This window comes from Opisthocomus hoazin, chromosome Z (genome assembly GCF_030867145.1).
Source record: "Opisthocomus hoazin isolate bOpiHoa1 chromosome Z, bOpiHoa1.hap1, whole genome shotgun sequence".
Taxonomy (NCBI): Eukaryota; Metazoa; Chordata; class Aves; order Opisthocomiformes; family Opisthocomidae; genus Opisthocomus; species Opisthocomus hoazin.
In genome coordinates this window covers 71659279-71684897 of record NC_134454.1, presented here as the reverse complement: position 1 = coordinate 71684897, position 25619 = coordinate 71659279, and the positions used below count along the sequence as shown (strand labels likewise).

Below are 25619 nucleotides of genomic sequence, written 5' to 3'. Positions count from 1 at the left end.
GTACACTTATTCAGTCAAGAACGTCAGCTTTGGCTTCTGGTTGCTAAAAAGCAGAAACATTTGAGAGGGAGATAAGAATGGGATAAGGGGGAGAGAGTCTGAAAAACTGGAAATGGAAGGCAAAAGCTAGGTGTATTTTTCTCTGTTTTCTCTTACCTTCCCCTGCCTCCCCAGAACATATCCCATCCCATCCCATCCTTCTCCTCTCCTCTGAGTGCCCTGCTTGTGAACCCTGGCACAGCCAAAGGTAGTAAAGAGTTTATACAATCCCCTCCACCCACACTGTCTCCTTACTCGGAGACTGTGTTTCAATGTCTGTTGAATGGAGAAGAGGAGAAATTACAGAACAGGCTTATTTCTCACCTCTCCTCTGGGAGCACAGAACAGAAATAAAGGAACAATTGTTTACTTTCTGTATGTTTAAATTGATTTTTCCATGTTAATCTTCTGGGGATGGTTGAGCACGTAGAAACGGGTGGACTTTCACTGACTTCAGATTGTTTTCCTCTTGCACGGGAAAGGAATGAAGTGACTACGGAACAACTCCTTAGCAGCTTGGGTGTGACCTGTTCAAAACCATGTTTTGATTAGAGGCTTGCAAGGTTTGTTTTTTCCCACTTATCCCCTCCATGAACAATGGTCATTAGATTCATGGCAAGTCAGAAGAGATATTCCTCAGTATCCCAAATTTGGCAAATTTGAAAGTGAAAGCCAGAAGATTCAGATGCAAAAAGCCAAAGTTTACAGTATAATTTCTTCAGAAGTATTTCCTTCCCTTCCTCCTTCCGTTCTCCAGAAAATCCACAGCACCATACTGATGGTTAAGCTGCATATCCTGAGCTTAGAGGTAAAAGCAGTAAAGGCAAAGCGGTGATAGAAAAGTGGAAAAAGAAGAAGCAATTAAATAAGAAAACATGGAACGAGTAGGAACAGATCATTTCTCCTGGCCCTATTCCAGATTTTAATGTAACTGCAAAGCAACATTTTTTTTTTCTCTTTTCTTTAACTGTTTTAGAGATAATTGTCTTTGTAATACGAAGGTGTGTTTTTTAATCCTTTACATGTCAGCAACCTTCTGTGGTAGAAGAATATCAGAAGAGAAAGCAGAATACTTTGATATGTTCAGTTCCAGCTTTAAAGCTATGTTGGAATGGCCTTCAGAAATTTTCAGACAGGTTTTCTTTCTCCATTAATATATGACATCGGCAGTTATAGGTGTTTGGCCTGCATCTTATTGTATCTCCAAAGGGACTGTATCAGTGGACTAAGAAGTCATGCCACGTCATATCTTATGATCAGTTTTATCTCCAGAAGAACAGAAGTGTATTAAAGAAGTATTAAAAAGATTGAGGATGAAGAAAGACCGATGCAATATTTTATGAGTAATTTCTGTCTTGAGTCCCTGGGAGGAAACAAAACGTACCAGAATTAATTCAGTTTTGCTCTGATTCAGGTATCTTTATCAAGCTCTCCATATGATGAAATGTATTATCCATTAGTGCTTCCCAAGGCATCTCTGCTTTTCTTTTACGTTAAATATGATTTAAATACAAACAAAAATATTTCTTCTTTTTCTCCACATCCCAATAGTGAAAATACTAGCATATCATCTCCATGTACTAAATGATTTTCCTTTAATTTTGTTTTTCTTGTTGTTGTTTTTTACCAAATAGATTAGCTTAATAATTTATTGGGACAGCCAGAATGTACTTTCCAAATAAGGGGTTGTATTCACTTATAGAATAACAATAAAAAATTGCCTCAGCAATATTTTGTCCTGAAGTAGAACAGTCCTTCACTTGCCTGTTCTCTCATATGACCCTTTTTCACAGGAACTGGGGACAATTAAAGAATTACTCCCTTGTGTAATATAAAAGCCATGGAATGCTAGGGAAGGGAACATAAACTTAGGAATTACAAAGATGTTCAATAGATTATGGTCAGTAATGCTGGGAAAAATATTAGGTTTTCTGGAGTAGAGCAGAATTACGTCCATCTGTGTAGTACTATTACATTTTCCAGATTTAAACAAGCAAATCATACAACGCTTGTAAGCATCATTCTTAGGAGCTTGCTGAAGTTGCACAGCTTGAACAGGTTTATGGTCCCATAAAGGAAACATTTGCATCACGTAGATGTGTCATTTATAGTTTTCCATTAATCCCTAGTTTAAAAGGCTGCAAAAACTCAAACCTTCATTGCTGTCTAAGAGAATATAATTCTAATTTTACAAGATGGACTTGATTCTGTGAATCTGTAGGAAAATGGAACAAGCAGCCTAGTAGTACTTTTTCAGTTCTGGGAAGTTTTCATTACCCTTCTTTGAGGAATGGCTCGTCTTTGATGCCATGAAATATGTAGAACATGATGATCAGTGTTTGAAAAACTAGGTGTTTTCAAAACTAGTGCTAAGGAAGGGTCCCACAGAACAATTGTATCCCATAAGATAACCACATGCCCCCCTTCCTTCCTGATTTACAAGCTATGCAACACAGTGCAGTTTTTCAGACTCAGATGTTCTTCCCATTCACTTCCTGAGAAGGAAATGCTCAAAATGTTTACTTGCTGTGATCATGGACAATGTTTCCTTTCAAATGGGAAATGATAGAACTCAATGTCAGCCTGTAATCTTTTTCAGGGAAACAACACCACCAATGTGGGTCTCTAGAATCATGACAGACTGGCAGATACTTTTCACCCTGGCAGCTGTCAGTAGTTGATTTAGTTCTTGATACCAGTAAAATCCTCAAAGCTGCAGATGAGGAGTCCATGAATCCACAGCGGCAGGCTCCCTGGCATATAAGACTCTCTAGCTACACTTGCACGTGGTCCTGGAATACTGGAGGCACTCCTCCTTCTCCAGAAGACCAAATATGATGAAAACCTGTTGTTCATCACCAGTTAACAGCAGTCTTTTTAAATTATTAGTAGCATCCTGTTCAGATTATGCTGTGTGTCACTTAAGATGCATGCCACAAAATAGTTTCCTTGGAGGGAACAGGGTAAAAATTTCATCCTCAGCTTGGGGTTTAGCTGGTGCTGGATGACTGCTCTCAGCAGTAATGCAGCATGTGCCTCAGCGTGTTGTGTAAACACTGTGCAGGATTAATAGGCTGCTGCCCACAAGATCATGCAGCTTCTGGATGCTTGATTGCAGGTGGAGGACGGCATGCCTCCGAGAGAGAATTAAAATATCTTAAAAGGCAGCAACTTGCCGTAACTTTGAACTCAATCAGTTCTTCCAGATTTGATTGTATTTTCAGAAGGATACAGAAATGAAGTGGGGTAGATTTTGCTAGAACATATCATTATAAGCATAGTCCTATAATCATATGTAACTAGCTTTTCATAATGATCATGATGTTGATGTTTAGTATCAGATATTTATCCAACTCTCACCCTCCTACTACAAGCAAACAAACATTGTGCAGAATCTGAGAGGCTATGAAAGTACCTCAAAAACCACCTATAAAGAAGTAGCAAAGTACATACTAAGCCACTTCTAAAATAATATGATGGCATAAATATCCCAGAGGTCTTACTGATCTTCAGTACCTAAATGCTAGAGTGCTTTTAATAATAGATGAGTGAGACATAAATATGCCACAAAATACTGCATTATCCGAAATAACACCTATAAATTGCCATGTGTAACATAAAATTGAAATATGCTAATGGAACATTGTGTGGAATCTTCCCAGTAAAAGCTGTCAGGAACCTGCCAGAACAGTAAAACTGACAGAGATGAGTGAGATAAATTAATCAATATTGAAGAATATTGCTGGTCTTTTTATTTCACAGTTGTTTTGCAGCAGGTTCCCTCAGGCATTTGTGGTTTGATTCCGATCCCATGTGTTGATCTTTCGCACAAAGTCTTGTCCTGCTGAGGTCATCTAGAGTCTTTCCATCATCCTCCCCCATTCCGGAAGCCACCATTCTATTCACGTTGTCCGCTCTGGCATTTGTCAGGTGTTCTACTTTGGCTTACCTCCTGCTGGGAGAACAGTCATGTCCTGGGCTGCCCTGCTGTCTTCATCAAGTTAGGGGTACTTGGATCTTCCTCTCACCCTGAGGGTCTACATGTGTCATTGCAGGCTGTTTCTAGGCTAGGTTTAGTGTAAATGAAATATCAGATGTAGGAATATTATATTTGAGTGGAATGAAGAGAGTTACGAGTGAACCATGGCCTCGTATGCTAGGGAAAACTATTTTGAGAAGTTGCGGCTGGCGGTTAAGGCATTGGTCTCCCTTGGCCTAGCAGAGAGTAGAGCTGTGGCACAGATTACCGCAAGCCAGGAAGAACAAGAAGTTAAGCCTGCTTTTGATTTTGTTCCTATTTTTAAGAAAAACGGTTTAGAAACTTCAAAATGTTTCATGAGGTGGGGCATCTTCTAGGCTGTCTTGTTCAAACGCTGATCTGTATTTCATACTGAGGGAAACACATAGATTTCAGTTCTTTTCCTGGCTGTAGGTACAGATAGGCATTGCAGGAGACACAGATGTTTTATTTAAGGGCAGTTTATTATTAACATGAACTGTGTGTTTCAGGTTGGAATTGTTCAGTACGGAGAGACTGTAGTCCATGAATTTTTCCTGAATACATACTCAACGACAGAAGATGTGATAGCTGCAGCCACAAGAATACGTCAGCGGGGTGGCAGGCAAACTATGACAGCCCTGGGAATAGATATGGCAAGGTACGTTCACAAAATACTGTCCTTGGTATGGTAGAAACAAACATGAACAGGTATGGTGATGGTTCAGATTTTAGAAATTAAAAATATGATGTGGCTGACGTCTGACCTCATTTTAGCTAAGCAAACAAAATTTAGGAGGAGGGTGGATAAACAGACTCTGTCGAGCATCTGAAGCAGATGCGTATGGCACCCTGAAAAGGCAGTTGTCTCTTGAATGGAGGAAATAGGGAAGGAGAAGAGACATGGAGCAAGGCTGTAATTCTAAGCAAAGGGCTGACAATCTTTGATGTCCAGATAGAGCAGGTAGGAACTGTGTGTGTAGAGGGATGAAGGAAATGAAGTTTTTCAGAGGGAACAGGAAAAATATAGAACTTTTTAATGTTAATTTGTTTTCATTCTGATGTTAAGATTATTATAGGGTTTGAGCCCATGGTTTTCAGAAAGCCTAGAAATATTATATCCAAAGTCTTTGAAACTTCTGGATCATTGGGAGATTAAAGATTTGTGGTAGTGATAGCATTATTTAGAAATAATTCCTTTATGAGAAAAATAAAATGCAAGATCACTCAGACACTTGCAGACTGTGCACTGTTGTCCTGGTGTCTTTTTTTCTTTTCTACCTTATTTTTCTGGCATGACAGCATGACTTTGTTCCCTACAAGATTGCATTCACCCTTTCCGAAAAACCATTTAGTGAAATATGCAGCATCTTTCTGACGAACGATTTGATTATCTGACAAAAATTTGTTGAGAAGATGTCTTAAATCCAATGAAATTCTTACATATTCACCAGAAATGTTTTGCTTAGATACAAGCAAAAGCTTGAGGGGATCCAAAAAAGCAGAGCCAGTTGAAAATTGCCAAATACTGAGAAACCACGTGTGGTTCAGAAAGCCCCTGTGCACCACACACTGCTGCAGGCTTGTGTGTACAGAAACTATCAGCAAAACCTTCCTCTGTTCTTGCAGTCTTCCCATCCATCCACTTTTGGCCATCATCAGTGGTAGATCTTAGCTTTCATTCATGTGACCAGTCTTCAAGTTCTGTGATGGTTTTCTAAAAAGAGGAAGCCCTGCTTCCTTCCTTCTCCTCCAGAGCCCTCATCCAGCCTCGCCTTTCCTGGTCCCCTTCAGAGTCTGGGTGAGCAGCTGCCCAAAAACTCAGTGCCCATTTACCCATCTGTGGCTGTAGAATTCGACCAGTCACCCCCACCTGCCTCCTGCTGCTCGCGTGCAGCCTGCTGCTGCCACATCCCAAACACCCAGTTTTACTGTAGACGTGCAGAGTAGCTGAGTAAATACTTTGACCACTTAAAGTGCTGCTGTAGGGTGGAAATAGGTGGGGGTTTTTTATGTGCCGAAAACTGTTCTAAGGTGCCAGCAGTTTATTTGAAAAGGAGAAGAATATTTCACTATCCAGCAATTGTATTTTCTGCTGTTGCCCTTAAATGAGTGAATAATGAATGAATGCTTATGAAACTCTTTGGCTGTGAACTGCCATGTAAGTTCAAATTGTTGTTGTTTGTATTTGTTCATTAATCTAATTTTCCTGCTTCTTAGTTAATATAAAGTATTTTAGTTTACTGCTGACTGTGCAAATATGATGCATGTGCTAAATGCTGACATTGCCTCTCTCCAAACGCTTTATGCTCCCTTTAGGAAAGAGGCTTTTACTGAGGCTCGTGGTGCGCGAAGAGGAGTACAAAAAGTAATGGTTATTGTGACTGATGGAGAATCACACGACAACTACAGATTAAAAGAAGTGATTGATAATTGTGAAGATGAAAACATTCAGAGATTTGCTATTGCTGTAAGTGAAATTTGATGGGAAAATTCAGAATCTTAAAAGCATGTTTCATCTTCCAAATGTAATTCCTGTTTAAAAAGTTCATTTCACAGAATCTTTATGGAAATATAATCATTTCAGAGAGGAAAAAAAGAAAGAACCTGAAGAAAACATTAAAAATTTGTTTTCTGATTTTATAACACATAAGGAAAAACAATCTATCTGTCTTCCAGGTGATGACAGGTGTGTGTGTGTGTGTGTGTGTGATGAAAAAGGAAAAAGAGTTGGAGGGCCATTATAAAATCAAATCCTTTTTATTAAGAGTAATACTGAACAGAGTGAATTAGTTCAAATCTTCTGAATAATTTCTATAGACACATTACCTACTTTAGGGGAAAAAAGCAAATGTAAACCATCAATAAAAAACAGGTTTATTATGGCTGTTCTGTGTGCTGGCATTCTAAAGTTGTGATTTTCAAGCTGAGCAAACTTAGCTGAACGAGAGGATGAACATGATGGAGGTTTACCCATATCAAGAAATATGGAAATATTAATGATAGATTTGGTGTGAACACTGCACTGCATTTGTGTATTCTATATCCAAATCATCAGTTTTCTCTCATTAATTTTGAAGGTTTTTTTGAAGATCGTTGCTTCTCCATTTCTACCTTTCTTTTAGTGCAATGAAGTGGTATGGAACCATACAACTTTAAGAAAGCGGTTATCAGTTTAAAGAAGGATGTAAAACTAATGTTGAATCCAGAAGCACACAAATTTTCAGTGGTTTCCTTCATAAAACTAGAGATCATTATAGAAAAATGTCAGTCCTGAAGCTGCGTAATTCTTAGCAATAAAATCCCTGTCTAGAACCAAATTTGAATTGCTCCAGTGTCCAGGAATGCTAGAACATGAGAGTTTATTTTATTTCCCTCTCAAAACAAGTTAGAGTGTATAGAGCACTTTTTTATATGAAAATTACTTGTCAGTCTGGGAATTGGAGAAGCTGAATTCTGAGGCATCTGAATTTTTACAGCAGTGGTGTAAAAACTGCAAATCAAATCTAAAGTCTGATACTGTGATGGAGTTGTTAACACTGAATGCAAGTGTTGTTGTTATGTGCATTTATAGGGCAAATCTGCACACAAAAATTATTCTATGCCTAATTAAGTTGTCATTAATTGCCTATATACCACTTTATGAGGAGAACTGGTGGTATCTATGCAGAATCCAGTGCAAATGTCTATTCTGGTTTGGGTGCTGTTGTGTTGGGTGCTGTTGTGTTGTTTTTCTCCTAAATTGAGGCCTATTTCAACAAATCATAGGATGGTAGAGTAAATCATTAGATTTTTGTGACAAAAAGAAAGAAAGAACAGTTAATGATAGCAGGCATTACACCATACAGTTGCTTTGTATGCTATTGTTGATATTTTTGGAAAAACAACTGAGCCCTCATACAGTGCTGTTCTCATTGGAAAGGGATGGTTTCAAATCTGTTTGAGGGAGATTTTAACAGAACAAATAAGGTTAAATATGATTTCCCAATTTTCCCTGACAACTTGCCTCAAAGGTATATTTTAAAACCGGTTATAAAATGTATCCTTGACGTTTTTTTTTTAATACTTTAGATTCTTGGCAGCTACAGCAGAGGAAATCTAAGTACTGAGAAATTTGTAGAGGAAATAAAATCAATTGCCAGTAAGCCTACTGAAAAGCATTTCTTCAATGTCTCAGATGAATTAGCTCTTGTAACTATTGTCGAAGCACTTGGAGAGAGAATATTTGCCCTGGAAGGTATGACATTATTTAAATTTTTACTTCATGACTGCATTACAGCTGAAAAAAATAGAAGACCACCTGCTTTTATCTTCCTTTGCAATGTATTGTGCTGCATAAACTGTATTATGCAGGTAGTTTTTCATGCTGATGATAAAAATATTTTACAATAGACATCAAAAATGTAGATAATGATGTGAAATATATTCAGATGGGTTAGAGACGGAGACAATACCCTAAAAGGGTAAGTAACCATTACTGTTTCAGCTAGAGTAAACATGAAGTTGCCTTCCCTTAGATAAAAAAGCATTGCAGACCATATCCTGATTACCACATGGTCATGTGTTTGTCTGCCTATAGCTTTAGTTTCTCCTTTCAGTCAGTTATTTATTACAGCATATTACTTTACTATGCAAGTTAACCTGCAGTTGATGTATGGAGTTGACATGGCTATATTTTAACTTTGGAAATATTCATGATACTCAGATTTTAGCACAGAAGAGTCATTGTGTTGTAATGTCTGCTTTACTTTCTCCATCCAAATTAAGCAATGCTCACTACTGGTAATAGAAGACCGAGTTTATTAGCTACAAGTTACACTGGCCAAGTGTGAAGGTATTCATGTCATACCAAGAAAACATCCATCTATTTGGGCTTATTTTTTTCAATATCTCAACTTTCCAAGTAGCTGGTATAGTGTCATTTACAGCCAGAACAAAAGATAATGTTGACCTGAATGTCAAGAAGTAGTACAAATATGAGAGAGTGTTCTAAAGTTTTTTAAATTGGAGCTATATTTCTCAGACCTATTTAGGGGTTTTTTCAGTGTATAATTTAGCTTAATCAAATGTCAGTCTTGATTATTACCAAATATTTTTTCTAGTTTGTACATTCTTATCTTTTTACTTTCTGGAAGATTTTGTTTCTTGAAACAAATTAATCTGAGGAGAATTTAATCTGTGTAAAGACTAAAGTTTAGCCTACTTAAGCTCTTGTGTACTTCAAAGATCATTGAAAAGGGGGCTCTTTTGTTAAGTCCCTGTTTACTAGGAAGAATACACTTTCAGTGGAAAAACAGTTGTTCAAACAGAAATTGAAAACTTAGTCTTCAATTTGTACTTCATAGTTCCAGAAAAGTGAGAAAAAACATTGTCTTTCATTAGTAGACTAAAATATGTTAGTTATACCTATTACACATAATAGATATAGAATAAAAAATCAACTGCTAGGCAAGACAACAGACAAAGGATATAAGACCTAACATGACTGAGTTCATGGACATCTGTGTACTCAAATTCAATGTTTCATGCCATAGCTCAAAACCTTTGAACAACCAGATGCCACTGGAAGAGACAGTCTCACTTTGTCACACTCCACTTTGTCCCTTTTAGCAATCAGTAGCCATTAGGTGGTGCCTGCCTGTCGCATGAAAGCCTAGCTTCCAAACAGTGGAGTAAATTGTGCCGGCTTGAACTCCCTGCTGGTGTGGAATGCTTTATATCATGAGCTGCAACCCTTCCATTAACTTTAGTAATTCATTACGCTAATCATCAGAAAAAATTACAAAACATTTGAACACTAAACAAGTTCTGTAGCTTAATAAAATGTCTAAACAAATGTAGCCATGTTTACAGTGGTGAAACTGTTTGATTAAATTGTAGAAATGTTATCTGTTTATATGGTAGTCAGGTCTTGAGATGACTAATCCTCATCATCGTGTCCTCCAGTGTTTTGGTACTTTAAGCCTATGGTACCTCTTTAAATATCAACAAGTTCTGAAGTACTCCTTGAATTCAGCTTGAATTTTCCTCAAAAGATGCAGTAACAAATATCTACTTATTGGATGTTATTATTTTTTATTTAACATAAACTTATTATAAACTGTTAGGATATTTGTGCCTAGATATATTTGCCTTATTTTTAATTTTTATTTTATATAGCCTTGGCTGTATTGCAAACAATATATATTTGAAACAAAAAATGTGGAATATTCTTTTCATCCACACTGTAAGACACAAGCTAGGTGATTTCGTGACTCCCAAAAGACTTCTTGATTTATAGATTTTCAGTAGGAACTCAGAGTCTGTTCTGAGATTTCTGTATAAGATACCTGTGATATGAGATGAGATGTTGCCTTCTCCACCTGTGAAAGTCCCAGAAATCACATAATCTGGATGCAAGGGAATTCAGAATGGAAAGTGGAACTGGGATCTTAGCTTTACGTTAAAACATAACAATGCTGAATTGCTCCAATGGGTTGGTAAGGCTGGAGCTAGAAAATGATGACTAAATCAGTTTCTGTTCATTCTTCAGGCATGGTTTCCTGTCCCTCCCAAAGCATTTCAGGAACTATTCTAGATTTGCAACTGTGTCCATGGACACATTATTGTGGCAGGGGAGAAAAGCAGATTTCATTCTGTCACACCCAGCTTTCTGGTGACTATTCAGTTTACTGGATGTGTGCGATGTAGAACAAATTGATTAATGCTATACACTGTAGCTGAATTAACTTCTTATTAATTAATAATTAATATGGAGGTCACAGGAGCTTTGATTCTTGAAATTCTGTATGTGAATCTGTTTAAATTCTCAATCTAAATAGCCTTCTGGTAGTATAATAGTGCATTTTATTTTTTCCTTGGATTTCTTGTTTTCTTTTTGGTTTTGGCCTTTAAAAAAATGCAAAGAAAAATTGAGAAAGAGTTGAAAAATCAAATCCAACAAAAAAACACACTTGACAGCCAGTGAATTTTTACACATAATCTTTTTCATATGCCTGTGTGTCTCATGGCATGGACTTCTGGTTTTAACAGCAATTTTAGGTTTTATCCAACCCGTAGTCAGGCACACATGTTTTCTCACAAAATGTCCTTTGTAGGATGCTTGGCAGTTTGAAACTCAATGGAAAGTCAGACTGCGAGCTATTATCTAAGCAACATTCAGAGCTGCACACACCAACAGTACTGGCATTGTCCTCTGCCTCGGACTATGACATTCCTGTCTTTCTCGGTTCATTAAGGAGCATCCTTTACTGCATGAAAATATTGTCAGCAAATGCACAATTTAAGAGTTTTATGCTTAAAAAGGACCATTTTTTTTTCAGACTTAGCAAAGCAACTACATCTAGTGAAACATGATGGCCTGTGTTTGTGTGTCAAACATTTTGTGTTTGAGATCATGTCTGCTCCTATGACTGGCCATAAATCCCAGCAATTAGCAAAGACATCATGTCCCAAGGAGCAACCTCTGTGGTTTAGTTGCTGAGTATCAAAAGTTCAGTATTCTTTAATAATCCACATGCCTGAAATTCATGCAGCCATGGCTTGCTATGCCTCAGTTTCATTCACACAGTTGGAGGTTTGCCTCAGCACTCAGCTGGTAGCAAATTATGAACTCTTGCTGGACAAGCATCAGAGCAGGTTTCATAGTTACCGTCTACTGCATATTACCGCACCTTACTCTCAAGGAGGAATCAATATGCAGAATATAGTTACCTTACTTGTGGTGCTTAAGGTGGCATAATAGTCCTTGTGTATTGCTTTTAGGTAGAGGAAGAGGCAGATTTTTCTCTTCCCTGATGATATTTATAGTGTACCTGGGAGCAAAGCAGCCCATCAGAGTTTAATTACTAGCAGATGACTACCTGACAAGATACTGAAACTAGGACTAAATCACCTGATACCTTTTTTTATTCAGTCGCATAAGAAAATCAGGAAGATTTTCAAGTAACTTTGTGGGCAGGATTATAGTTCCCAAGCCCTTCCCTGAGGCTGATGAATCTTGGACAGCTGAGATTTTCCAATGTTGTTTTTTGCAAAGGTTCATAAAAACATCAAGTGGTTTTCATTTAAAGTCCTACCGGCTGCCTACGAATTTTCAATTGCTTGAATACAAGGCCAGGGTTACATGGCTGATGTTTTATTGTTCGCTTAGCTCAAGTGGAAAATGGCTTAACCATATTAATCAAACATTCCAAACATATTTACCATCAGCCTGAGGTCAAATCTGGTCAGTTTTAGCCCAGAAATATTTCTTGGACAAGTTCTGAGACATGATCTTAAAATGGAAACTCTCCTTCTTAATGGTAGCATTTAACACAGATCTTTATTTCTGTATTTATTATAAAAATCTATGGCAAACTATATTCACTGGATATTCTCGTTAATTATGCTATCCTTTAATAACGTATGAGTATTTTCATTACACTATTCAGGTACTTTTTCAGATTAACACTAATTTATTTTTGAAACTTACTTTTTTTTTCTGTTTGATAGCAACAACAGACCAGCAGGCAGCCTCATTTGAAATGGAAATGTCTCAGGCTGGTTTCAGTGCTCATTACTCTCAGGTAAACAAACTGAAAAATTAAAGTTCTTTTACAAAGTATATTTTTGTTGCTGATGGCATGAATTTGAAATGAGTATTTCAGAATTCTTTGTACAGTCCTGTTTGCTGTTGGAAGTTTCCCATGATCCAGTTATTTTTTCATAAAAATGTATGTAAAGAATGATTATAAACAACAAAAGCTTAAAAGAACAAATACTTTCTTCACATGAACTCTAAATTTAATGTTCCCAGAGCGCTTTCTACCAGTAGAATACTCTATAATATGTTAAAAAAGACAGAGAAAGACTTTTTACCAGGGCCTGTAGTGACCACACAAGGGGCAATGTTTTTAAACTTAAAAAGGGCCAATTTAGGTTAGGTTTAAGCAAGGAATTTTTTATGATGAGGGTGACGAGGCACTGGAACAGGTTGCCCAGAGAAGCTGTGGATGCCCCCTCCCTGGAAGTGTTCAAGGCCAGATTGGATGGGGCTTTGACCAACCTGATCTAGCAGGAGGTGTCCCTGCCCATGGCAAGGTGGTTGCACTAGATGGTCTTTAAAGGCGTCTTCCAACCCAAACCATTCTATGAACTATAAAACTTTTCTCTCTAAATATTAGTGTATAAATTGATATTGTGTTGTATTAGTGAAATTGAGACAGAAATTATGTAAAAAAGCTATTTCTGTCATAGATATAATCTGCATTAGTAGCAACAGACCTTATTCTTTGTTCTGTTAACACACAGAATATCTCAGTTCTCAGGGGGGTAAATATGAAACTAGGATGCAAACATCTCTGAGAATTTGAAAATAACTTCCTATGTACTTCATTTATTCTTGAAAAATAAAAACATATACATTGTGATGATCTGCTCAGTGTACACAAATGAAATTAAAATTTAACATGAGATCAAAAGAACTGGGAAGAGTTAAGCTTTAAAGACACAAAAAAGTAATGACAGTGGAAAAGAACACAATAGGAGAGCAATTGAACAGAACAAACACCAGGCAATCCGGGACAAATACATAGGAAGACCTTCAGCATGGCTTTGTATACAGCTCAGCATATCACTGGTAAAAAAAGAATAAAAGATCTTCAATATGGTTTAACGTAAATACTTTATTGCAGACATACTCTTTGTTCATTTTTACTCTCTGCACTGCATTACACAATTCTTCAGGTGGTGTATTATACATTAGAAACAGGTATCATCCTGACAGGGAGTGCAAGGATTATTTATAAGATTATCTGTTTGGTAGAGCGTATGCTTGAAGTTCACAAACAACTGACCTGCTATCATCAGACCTTGCTTCAGAAGTGGATCTTCAGCCCTTGGTACGTTGACAGATTCAGAGTCTCTGGTGTCTGTCTTACCTAGGCTACTTTCATGCCTTTAGGCAAACCATTTCTTGTTGACAAAAGGCTCTTGCATAATATACAAGACTCATAGATTCAATAAAGAAAGGTTCAAGTTTCTACAAGTTTGTCTGGGAAATGCAGTGTTGTTTTCTCTTATTAGCTTTGCTATATCCCTTTTGTCTTTCTGTTTGGCCTGGAATGGTGGGATGAAGTAGCAGGAGCTGTGTTTCATTCTGCTTTTCCTGAACGTCCTTTTTTTGTTTGAGGGGTTTTTTTTTGTTTTTTTTCTTTAAAATAGTGGGAGACGTGATATAATTATAGAGGCCATACTATGGTAGGAAAAGCAGGGCTAATCACATATGTATACAGGAAGCATTACCCAAATGTGAGCATGATGATTGATGAATCGATGGAGGTTCTCCTTCCCCTCTACTCTGCCCTAGTGAGGCCCCATCTGGAGTTCTGGACTCCCCACTTCAAGAAAGATGAGGAGCTACTGGAGAGAGTCAAGCGGAGGGCTACGAGGATGATGAGGGGACTGGAACATCTCTCCTATGAGGAGAGGCTGAGGGAGCTGCACTTGTGCAGCCTGAAGAAGAGGAGGCTGCGAGGGGACCTAATAAATGTTTATAAATATCTGAAGGGTGGGTGTCAAGAGGATGGGGCCAAGCTCTTTTCAGTGGTGCCCAGCGACAGGACAAGGGGCAATGGGCACAAACTGAAGCATAGGAATTTCCAGCTGAACGTGAGGAAGAACTTCTTCCCTCTGAGGGTGATGGAGCCCTGGAACAGGCTGCCCAGGGAGGTTGTGGAGTCTCCTTCTCTGGAGATATTCAAGACCCGCCTGGACAAGGTCCTCTACAGCCTACTGTATGTGACCCTGCTTCGGCAGGAGGGTTGGACTAGATGACCCACAGAGGTCGCTTCCAACCCCGACCATTCTGTGATTCTGTGAATGTCTAAAGATAGTTCACACCGAGAATAGGCTTTTTTGTCTTTCTCTGCATAAGGATTGGATCATGCTTGGAGCGGTTGGAGCATATGACTGGAATGGCACAGTTCTCATGGTGAAGGACAGTGGTATTTCAATGCCAACTAATGACACTTTTCGTGACAGGCTTTCAGAAAAAAATGAACCCCTTGCAGCCTATCTAGGTAAGAGAAGTAGCCCATCTTATAACACTTTTTAACAAATGCTACAAGACCTGTCTCAAATCTCATTCACAAAGACTATTTTACAGAATATTATCTTATATTCTAGGAGCCTGGGAAAATGGCTAAAGTATGGAGCTGTCTACTGTATGGTTTTCTTGATTTTTTTTTTTCAAAAATTACTACTTCTACAGTCACAAAACTAGTCCAAACACTTATAGACCCAAGTATATCTTTGCCCAACAAAGATGTCTAATCTGTTCAGAGAAGATTTTGTAAATTCCTCTAGTATTCTTCTCAAGTTTTTCTACACCTTGATAGTTAAAAAGTTTTATACAATATCCATAGATTTATTCAAAATCTTTGCTTAAAATTAAGCTGATTTCTGTCACTCAATGGACAAGATGAATAGTTTAGCACTATCTTTTTTATTATAATGTTTTCCATAGTGGCAGGCTATTGTTTTCCTCTCAGCCTTTTCTACCAAAGAGCATCAGTGGCCTTGCTCTCTCCTCTAGGTCTTGCTTTCTACACCTCATGGTTCTGTTTGCTCTGTTTTTTCATTTAAGCCACAATTTCACTGATGAAAAGTCAAGACTAGAATAAATTCATTTTGTTTTCCCTAAGTACACTATTTGTCTTTTTTGCAGAATGCTACTTTTTTAATATCTCAAATTTAGTAATTTTAAATTTAGATCCTATCCTCCATAATGCTTGCAAACCTGCCACAGTTTTGATTCATCTGCAAATTTTTTAAGTCTTCCTTCACCCAAGTTGTTAAATTGTTGTTAACAGAGCTAGGTTCAAAATGCCTCCAGAATCATATTTGGAAGACTCCATCAGTTTGACAGTGAACCAGTGACAACGGTTCTTTGAAAGTAGATTTTCAACCAGCTATTCATGAGTTATGGTCAGTACCTTCATATCACACACTGTGTGAGGAATAGCAAAGTGAACATGACTCACCAGCCTGTGAACAGGTTTAATAACATAGTAGTGCTCATGACTCTGAGACTGTAGGCAAATACACATCCAGCTCTTATAATTAACTCTGCTATTATTCTCTAGCATAAATAGGTCTAAACATCTAGTTGTAGAATAAGCCTTTAAAAGGGTCTGAATCACAGCAAGTATTTCTGATGCATTCTATGTGTACTGCATCTTGACTTCTTTTCTGCTTCCTAGGATATACTGTGAATTCAGCATTGACACCTGGAGGCGTATTGTACATAGCAGGACAGCCACGATACAATCACACTGGCCAAGTTATCATTTATAAAATGGAAGGGAGAGAGGTACAAGTACTTCAGAGGTTAAATGGAGAACAAGTAAGTATGCATTCATGATTAACATATGAGAGGAATAATAGCATGAGAAATAGAAATAATGATTTAAATGAGAACTCTGCATCAGAAGAGTAAATGAAACTGGGATTTATAAACAAGATCAGAAGGAAAGTTAGGTAGATGCTCTGGTATAGTAAGTAATGGAAAGTGGATTCTACAGTAGTCAGAGACCCTTGGAAATTTTGTTTCTGAGGATTAAACCTTCAGCAGTGTCAAAGTAGTTGTACTTGTCTCTGTATTTCCAATTTTCTCTGTGTGCTGAGTGGAAGGGGTATGTCACTGGCAGGGAACGGTTGAAACAAGCAGGGTTCTGTATGAGAGCACCAGCTGGGACAGCATGAAATATTGAATAGCTACTTGTTATATTGAATAGCAGCTCACTGAGAGCTGTTCCTGCAGGAAAACAACAACAACATATAATCACATAATTAAAGATGGTAGTATGGGTTTTCAACATAAGGATTGAAAGACCTGCCTGCTTGGGTCTCCCCAGGCTGCAGTACAAGTTCTTTCAGGAGAATTCAGGTTACCCAATTTTCACGAATAGCTGATGTTTGCAACTCAGCTAATCTATCAATCCTTTTAGAGTCAATGGAGGAAAGTTAGCATTTTTGAGGTTTGAGGGATCTGGCCTACTTGAAGCATCTTCTGTGAGATGAGATGTATCTTGCACTAGAAGGGACTGCTTCTCATGTGGAGTGTAAAGGAAATGTAGGATGTCTAGCTTAGCTGTGAAGTGAATGTAATCAGATAAATCCCACACCTCGTATCCAGTCTATGAATATGTCTAAGAGTTTGTGTAGTTCTTGCTCCTCTGCATTTGTAGCAACTTTGGAATTTTGGAGACTACTTGCATGGTGTTGTCTCAGAGCTTTTGTCCACCATCCTATCTTGTTCTCTTGGCAACCTTTAGACCATTGATTTTGCTCCTTCTATGTATTATTGTAGGGACTGAAGAGAAAACTAGCTTCCCCAGTACACTTCTGTTCAAATGCTGTCTTAATAGATTCTAGTCCCTTTAGCAGGTAGAAGGCACCATCCGTACCTTTCAAACTCAGGAGAGTTGAAAGTTGAATGGACCATTCTTAAGTTAAAAAAATCGGACAGCAGACCCTAAAACAGAAAACAAGCTTAAAAGGCAAACAGATGAAAAAGATCTTCTAAGTAGTAAAGAAAATTCCTGCCTAATGGTTAACATTTGGCATTGTCGTAAGCAACTGTGAAACAGGTCTCTGAATAGGAAATGTTGCCTCATGTTGCTGACTCTGATTTATACCTTATATTTTCCTGCAGATTGGGTCATACTTTGGGGGTGTTATTACTACAATTGACATCAACAGGGACTCATTTACAGACCTCCTTCTTGTTGGAGCTCCTATGTACATGGGAACTGAGAAAGAGGAGCAAGGCAAAGTGTATGTTTATGGTTTAAATAAGGTAAGGATGATGTTTCTTGACCAGGAACAGAATATGCTCCTTACTGTCTTCATATCCTTATTTTAAAGAAATATCATAATTTGAGCTGGGGAAGATGACCTGTTGAAAACAGAGAAACATGATTTTGACAACTGAGAGTAGAATATTGATTGTTTTTGAAAACTTTCTTCTCAAACTCTTGTTTTCTCACCTTTTTTTCTGACAGAGTATATTATATAGATAAGCACTATGTCCTGTAAGCTGCAATGTGGTATAGATGCAAATTTATAGGATTAATTTTCTATCACATTTTCTTTTTGCTTTCATGGATTAGGGAGCAATGCATCCTAAAGGTGTATGCTCCAGCATCATTGTGACTTCCTTACCAACCTAGAGCTAAACCCCATACATCCAACAGCTTTTAAACGTGTCACAACTAGATTGAGGAATAGACCAGCTACATCTCAACTTCTTAATTTAATAGGTCTCTCCTTCCAATGTCTATGGATACTTTTTCTGCTTTTTTTCTTCTTTTTGTCCTGTACCATTGTGTATTGTTATAACAGTTATCAAAGTATGTCCAAGAAGTGATGGTCTCCTAAAATACTGTTATTGCAAGAAAAGGACCTGAAGAAACTGGATCTATTTGACAAGGAACTCTTCCAGTTTCTACATGCATGTTGCTAACAACAAATTGCTGGTGAATAGGGTTGGCAAGAAAACAAGAATTCCATGTCCTCCAGTAATGTGAGGGTTTGAAATTTGTTTTCCCTGTGCTTCCTTTTATCCATCTCCAAATAAAGGAGATGCAGCAACTGCTTGCTGCTGATGATCTCCAACATGGAACTCATGGGGCCAATCTCTTGGAAAGATTGATTACATTCTATACTGTATGTGTGGTTTTGATATAGGTTGCACACTGGACCAGAAGAATATGTATGTTAGGCCATGGAGTATGTGTCTACTGAGAACAGAATTCAGTCTATGTAAGAGAAATGCTGTCTTTTGTTCTGGAATAACAGTATTGCCATCTGTGTTTCATCAGAAACTTGGTTTACTTCTCAGATTAAGAGAATGCCTTTAGAAAAACTCATTACACTGTCTTAAGAATGGAGTGGTTTACTTGCAATAACATCCAGATATTGTTATGATACTGTGCTTCCCTGTGAACCTCTGACTTCAAGAAATATGCAGAAACATCTAGATGCAAGAAGAGAGGGAGCAAGAAAGTCTTTCCCACCCACTGCTCAGAAGGAACATTTGAATTATAGTGACAGAATCACAGTTTCTACAGTGCACTCAATCACTAGGAATAGGATCTAATTGTTAAATTTAATTCATCAGTTAGTCATATGGACAGGAGCTATTAATAGCCTGCATTGCTAAAATGTTGGTGGAAATCCACTAACTCTAAATTTGTTCTTTCACAGACAAAGTTTACATATCAGATGAGTCTCGAACCGATAAAGCAAACATGCTGTTCGCCGTTAAAACAGGACACCTGCAAAGTTCTTAAGAATGAGCCTTGCGGTGCACGCTTCGGGACTGCAATTGCAGCAGTGAAGGATCTCAACCTTGATGGATATAATGACATTGTAATAGGTTCTCCCTTAGAGGATGATCATCGGGGAGCTGTTTATATTTATCATGGCCGTGGCAACACAATCAGTAAAAAGTATTCGCAGGTATGAACTAAAACTTTACAGGTTGGGAGCCACTGTTAAGCGTACGTAGCACAAATACTGTTTTCCCATGTCTTCTCAACACAGAATCAAACTGTGACTTCACTTGTCATGACAGCTTCTTTTTTAAAATGCTCTGTACTTTTAAACTCAGTCTGATTTAACGGAATTTGACTCTAATAACATTAGAAAATATATTTGCATGTTTTTATTAGAAACCTTCTGAAATGTTCTGTACAGCCAGAAAAGTGTAGGTGTTTTGCAATTCTGAAGATTTATAGTGTATTCATCACCGTGGTAACCCTTTTAGGAGTATTTTAATGAAAATCTAATATATTTAAAGAGTACAAAAGCCATCTAGCTGCTAAAAAATGCGTCTTGAATGTTCTTCTAAAATCCTTCCATGCACACTGCATAAACCTCTTAATGCTTTCCACAGCGTATTGCATCAGGTGGAGATGGGGAAAAAGTGAAATTTTTTGGACAGTCTGTGCACGGAGAAATGGATTTAAATGATGACGGGCTGATTGATGTCACCATTGGAGGCCTTGGTGGGGCTGCCCTCTTCTGGTATGGATGCTCACAGCAGCTGTCAGGCCGGAAAATAACCATTTGTCTTGGGATACCGATGTAATTTCTATGCACTACTGTTTGGACTGTTGTGAGGATACTGGTTTCATCTCATGCTGTGGCAGTGGCTGCGAACCTTCATATTTTCATGTCTATCTGGAGGAACAGAGATAAAATTTAATGGATAACCATAATAAATATAGGAATGTTTTAGAAAACTTGTTAGCCTAGTACGAAGACCTTGTCCTCCTAGACCATATTCAGAATAGAAACTGAGTCCACTTGTGGCACTAAGTAAAAGAGGAAGAAACCCCAAGTATTCTCTTTTTCACACTGTATTGCATATTATCTTATTAGCAATACCAAGGACGGGTTCAAATGTAAAGGGGTCACTAAGAAAATTGTTTTGACTTCCTAATAAGAAAACCTTAGTTTGACTCCCTACACAAAATCTTGGAAAAATTTAACTAAACTATCCAGTTAACAATCAATTCATTTTCTTTACAAAAGAGCAGGCTTCAGATGGCATAATGAGAAATATATTTTTAAAGGGAGAAGAGAAAAATACCAGTAAGAGAAACAAAGAAGGTAACATGTAATCCGTCATTTCTAAAGCACAACTCAGGACATTTTTCTCTCTGGTAAGGCAAGTGGTGAGCCAGGTCCTCACTTTCCCCGTCCTGCCGTTCCACCCAACTCACCTACTAGGTGAGCAAGTTTGTCAGGTCTTGCTACCATCCTCCAGCTGCCAGCTTCTCCTCACCTTCACCTGGTAGTTTGTTTTTCTAAAAGCTCTGTGTGAATGCAATTAGATGCCCCTTCACTGCAGTGTTTAGATCACAAATCTAAAGAAAACTATTTTGCCGGCTCAACTTTTAGATAGTTTAGTATACCGGCATACCCCATCTCGAAGCCAAAAGGGAACTGAGCCAGAGCAAAGGGAGAGGCAGGAATGTGTTGCAGGGACAGGGGAGAAGGGGAGTTAAAAGTGCAGCATATTGGTGAAGAATCTCAGCCTGTTTATCTACCCACAGCCTAAGAGATGGCACACTAACCTCCAACTAGTGTACAACATGTTCATCTGCGGGTACCCTCGAGAATGAGTCCGGGCCTTCAATCTCTTTTGAAATGGGAGTGGCTGTATAGAGTTGCTTAAGTGCTTTTGAAAATATTTCCTTTGATCTGGTATCTGTTCTGAAACAAGTACAGCATTGTGGAGAAACCCTGCGACCATTTTCTCTGTAATTTGTTGTTTACTGGTACTATGTATAAAGTGTATAGTTAACTACTTGTCTAGACCATCACATATCTGTATTTTAGTGTTGAATGTTGTACATTGTCTAAGTCCATTCTTAAGTTTAAAAAAGTTACTGCTAGTATTTTCAAAGCATTTTTTCTCTTTGTGGTTTTTTAAGGTCTCGTGATGTGGCTGAAGTAAATGTTTCAATGCAATTTACACCCAAAAGCATCAATATCCAACAACAAAATTGTCAGATAAATAAAAGAAAAACAATATGCATAAATGCCACAATTTGTTTTAAGACCAGACTAAAGTCAAAGGAAGATACATTTGAATCCAGTAAGTAGATAAGCACTAAGCTATGGAATCTTTTACACCACAAAACTGCTACGCTTGCATTCGTTCATTTCTCCAAAAATGGAATGCAGCCCATCTAAATTCACTATTCAATGTACATTTAAGATACTTCAGGAAAGAAAGAATGCGTAGAGGCAAATTGCTTCATAATATTGATCTGAACTTCCTTTGCAGGTCTGCAGTATTGGATTACTCTCGACTCACAAAGACAAATATCTCGAAGCTTGTTCACAGAAAGCCATGAGAGGAAAATGCAAAAAAATATAACTATCAAAGGGTCGGAATGTATTAAACATAACTTCTACATGTTGGCAAGTAAATCATTTAAAGTGTTTTTCTCATGTTGACATTATAATAACCCAAATGTATTCTATTAATTGTAAATTGGACAACAAAATCTGGATCCAGAATTAATCCTAAGAAGCTATCCTGGTTAGTAGTTTAGGTGCATTCAAAACTCAGCAGGAGCGTGTGAGCTGGAAGCCTAGTTTGCATATTGGTGCAATTCCTCCTACTAAAATATAATAAAAAATCTCACAAATATAATAAAAAATCTCTCAAATTAGGTCTGGGGTAGAGAATACTTATTCACTGTAAAACAGAAATGTCATTAGCAACAGTGAGTATGAAATTGCCCAGATTGCTAATAATGTCTAGAGTGAATGGAGATGTATATTATAAGCTACCCACATTTAAAATGTTTAGTGACTTCACAGTTGTATCATAATTCAAAACTGATGATAAATGATGCCCAGAATTTGTTTCACACAAGGTCATACCGTTGCTGTACATTTTACTGATTCTTTAAGCACAACTAAGAGAGTAAAGTCTGAGAGTTGAGTGTTCTGAGACATTCTTAAATGAAACTGGTTTGGGTATGTGCAGGCTATGTGACATTTTTATGATGAGATGAGATACACAAATGCATTAGAAGAATTTGTAAGGATTGACTTGCACATTAAATGCTTTATCATCAATTGCAAGCATTCAAATTCTTCTCCAGCAAGAATGGTGACAGTGTGACTGAAAAATATTTTACCTCAGCTTTGTTTGGGGTTTTCTAACCTCTTAGGTATTAAAGTGAATGTACATAACAGCAGTTTTGTTCTCTTTATGTTTTAGGATAAGCCTGACTTTCAGGACTCTGTAAAGGTTTTGCTGGAGTTCAATTTTTCTGATCCAGAGAGTGGACCTGTTCTTGATAGCAACCTGCCAAACTCAATATCTGAATATGTAAGTCAGCAAGATTCTGTATTAATAACCAAAGTATTTAAGGTAAAATTTATAGCCCACACAAGAGCTGAAAGTATTGTCCACATATTGGCTAAAGAGGGAGGGTCATGGAGCCTCTCTAGAAAGTGTTTCCCCTAAATGAGTCTTCAGGAGTCAAAAGCTTGATTCAGTGTGCCTGGGAACCAGCCTGGGGTTTTAAAGCTGTCCAGAAAGATAGAAGAGAGTACAAGCAATTTTATTGTCGTTTTTCACATAGATAGAGCAGGAGAATGTTAGTCATTTACTTTGATGGTTCTTGGCATCATTCATACTTCTACTATTGTCTCTTTTTCTAATCTGGATGAATCACTTAGAAGGGAATGAGTAGGAAGCTTGTTTCACCTGTGCATTTTACAGCATATTGGCACGTTTAACTAATTAATATTAGGGAAGACTTCTTTGATTGTCAAACAGAAGACCTTATATAAAATTTGATAATGAATTAAAATGCAAGTATTTAAATTTAACAATAAATATAATAAAATTGATACTAAAAATACTGTTGTTGCAGATTCCTTTCACAAAAGATTGTGGAGCAAAAAATAAATGCATTTCAGATCTTGTTCTGAATGTAAAAGCAAGCATAGCTGGAGACAGGTAAGTACACTGGGTTTAATGTATCACTTTATATCTGTACAAAATTTCTGTGTAAATTATAAATTCTGTAGTCTAATAAGATAATGCTGTAACATATTTTCCAAATCAGAAGCAATACAGTCTGGACACTGAAAGAAGTTCCTCTTTCTGCTAAAGACAGATTCAAAAGTTAAGGTGACAACATTCTTACTTTATTTTACAGCTCTTCCCCATTCATTGTAAAGTCACGCAATGATAAGTTTACCATCCAGCTCTCTGTGAAGAATAAAAAAGACAGTGCCTATAATACCAGAGTTTTGGTTCAGTATTCTCCAAACATTATTTTTGCTGGCATTGAGGTAGGAATTTTTCACATATCACATTTAATCATTAAATCACATTAAATAATTTAATTACATCATCATCATAACCTATATTACTAGAGAGATCTGAGGAAGCCTTTTTATTAAGCCTGAATTTCACTGCTCTGGCATCATGCCAGTTGATTGGCAGAGATTCCTGGGAGTGTAGTCCTCGCTTATCCCTCCAAAAAAGTGTATTTATTTTGACCTGAGTGGACTCTTGCCTAGCCTCTGTTAACTACAGATGCAAGTTTCACAATGACTTAGACAGTAAGTGCCTGCATCTTAGGTGAACGTCAGCACCACGAATCATCTGTACATCTTTAGAGCCAGAAATGCCTTGTTATTTGTCAGTACAGCTCCTGAGCCTCTAGAATTCTTCTTTTGCACTTGTATAGAAAAAGCAATGTCTTAGCAGGGCAGCATAGATCAGCGCCTGCCTCATCTCTGTCTCAGACGGCATTTCCACAGTACCTGGTTTTCTGCTTGCCTCAGCAGATATGCTACGAATTCACCTCAGTTTAGCTGGGAAACATCAGGAGAAGTTTGTTTTCTATCAACAGTCCTGATGTGGCACATCAGGAGAAGTCAGGGATCCATAGTACTGTTGCTGACCCTGTGGCAATATTTTATGGAGTATGAATGCCACTTTTATTGCCAAGTTAGGAACAGATTTACAAGATTATGTGTAAAAAATCTATACTTTTACATATGTTGATCTCTTAGACCCCATGACTAATTTGCATGATGTCCAGTTTGTATATAGAATGAAACATAATACATAATATATAATATATAGTATATAATATATAAATGTTCCAAACACTTTCACTAAAAGGCTACTAATTGATGTAGATGTCCATAGGTGGAAACTGTTTTGCAGAAGTTGTGGCTTCCTATTTTTGTTCCAGTTCAGTTAAGCTTTGACTCTTACAATGTTTTGATGATGAAAAGTGGCAATGGTATATATGATCAACAGGTCCTTGATGCTTAGTCAAAATTTAAAAGGAATTTGCATGAAGTCATGACTTCACTTTCTTTTTCCTTTAGGATATACAGAAAGATAGCTGTGAATCTAATCACAACATCACCTGTAAAGTGGGATATCCATTTCTAAAACCTGCAGAAGAGGTAAGAAGTCCCCCTTGCATGCAAGTTCTCATTGCTCCATGTTGTTCTATGGCCAGTCCAGTCCCTATCACCTCTAAATTTCTTTTCTCTTGTATTCTCCCCAAAACCTGTCCATGCATGTTTCCCAGGCTACCCTTGACATAAACTGCACTGAATCAGATAGGAAAACATCAGATCTTCAGTACCTGGGCAGTCAGCTGTGGTATGTGAGGAGGTAATAGGTGTATATCCATCCTTGACACTGTCAGAAGGCAAGTGGCACACCTAGCCAGAAGGATCTGTCTCCAGGCGTATAGGATATTGGTTAGGATATACTGACAAGACAATTAGATACTGTAGACTTCCACAGGTTGGAGCTTATGACTTCAGTTATTTTCTATATAAAATTTAGTCAGTTGGCTGAAAAGAGAGTAAGCTGGTATGTGGGAAAGCCAACCTGGATCTGCCAAAGCCAGGCATCAAGACTTCACCTCCACTCAGTGGAGAGCGAGAGGTCCTTCCAGCAAGCAGTCCACTTAAAATGGAGCTCCAGCTTGAACAGCTCCAGTGGTAAGTCTGTATCTCCTGCTGGAGT

General features: G+C 37.7%; 1 protein-coding gene across 3 annotated transcripts in view; it reads left to right on the top strand.

Annotated features, from left to right (window-relative positions):
• Positions 1-25619, top strand: part of ITGA1 (integrin subunit alpha 1) — a 76332-nt gene that overhangs the window by 35689 nt on the left and 15024 nt on the right. For all 3 annotated transcript variants that reach the window (XM_075410778.1, XM_075410779.1, XM_075410777.1), the window contains 15 exons: positions 4549-4697; positions 6356-6506; positions 8108-8273; positions 12530-12603; positions 14952-15096; positions 16279-16421; positions 17733-17876; positions 19286-19540; positions 19977-20107; positions 21523-21686; positions 21879-22015; positions 22827-22937; positions 23488-23573; positions 23776-23911; positions 24965-25045. In XM_075410778.1, the coding sequence (XP_075266893.1) occupies positions 4549-4697; positions 6356-6506; positions 8108-8273; positions 12530-12603; positions 14952-15096; positions 16279-16421; positions 17733-17876; positions 19286-19540; positions 19977-20107; positions 21523-21686; positions 21879-22015; positions 22827-22937; positions 23488-23573; positions 23776-23911; positions 24965-25045 (2073 nt within the window). The remainder of the gene's footprint in view (positions 1-4548; positions 4698-6355; positions 6507-8107; positions 8274-12529; positions 12604-14951; positions 15097-16278; positions 16422-17732; positions 17877-19285; positions 19541-19976; positions 20108-21522; positions 21687-21878; positions 22016-22826; positions 22938-23487; positions 23574-23775; positions 23912-24964; positions 25046-25619) is intronic.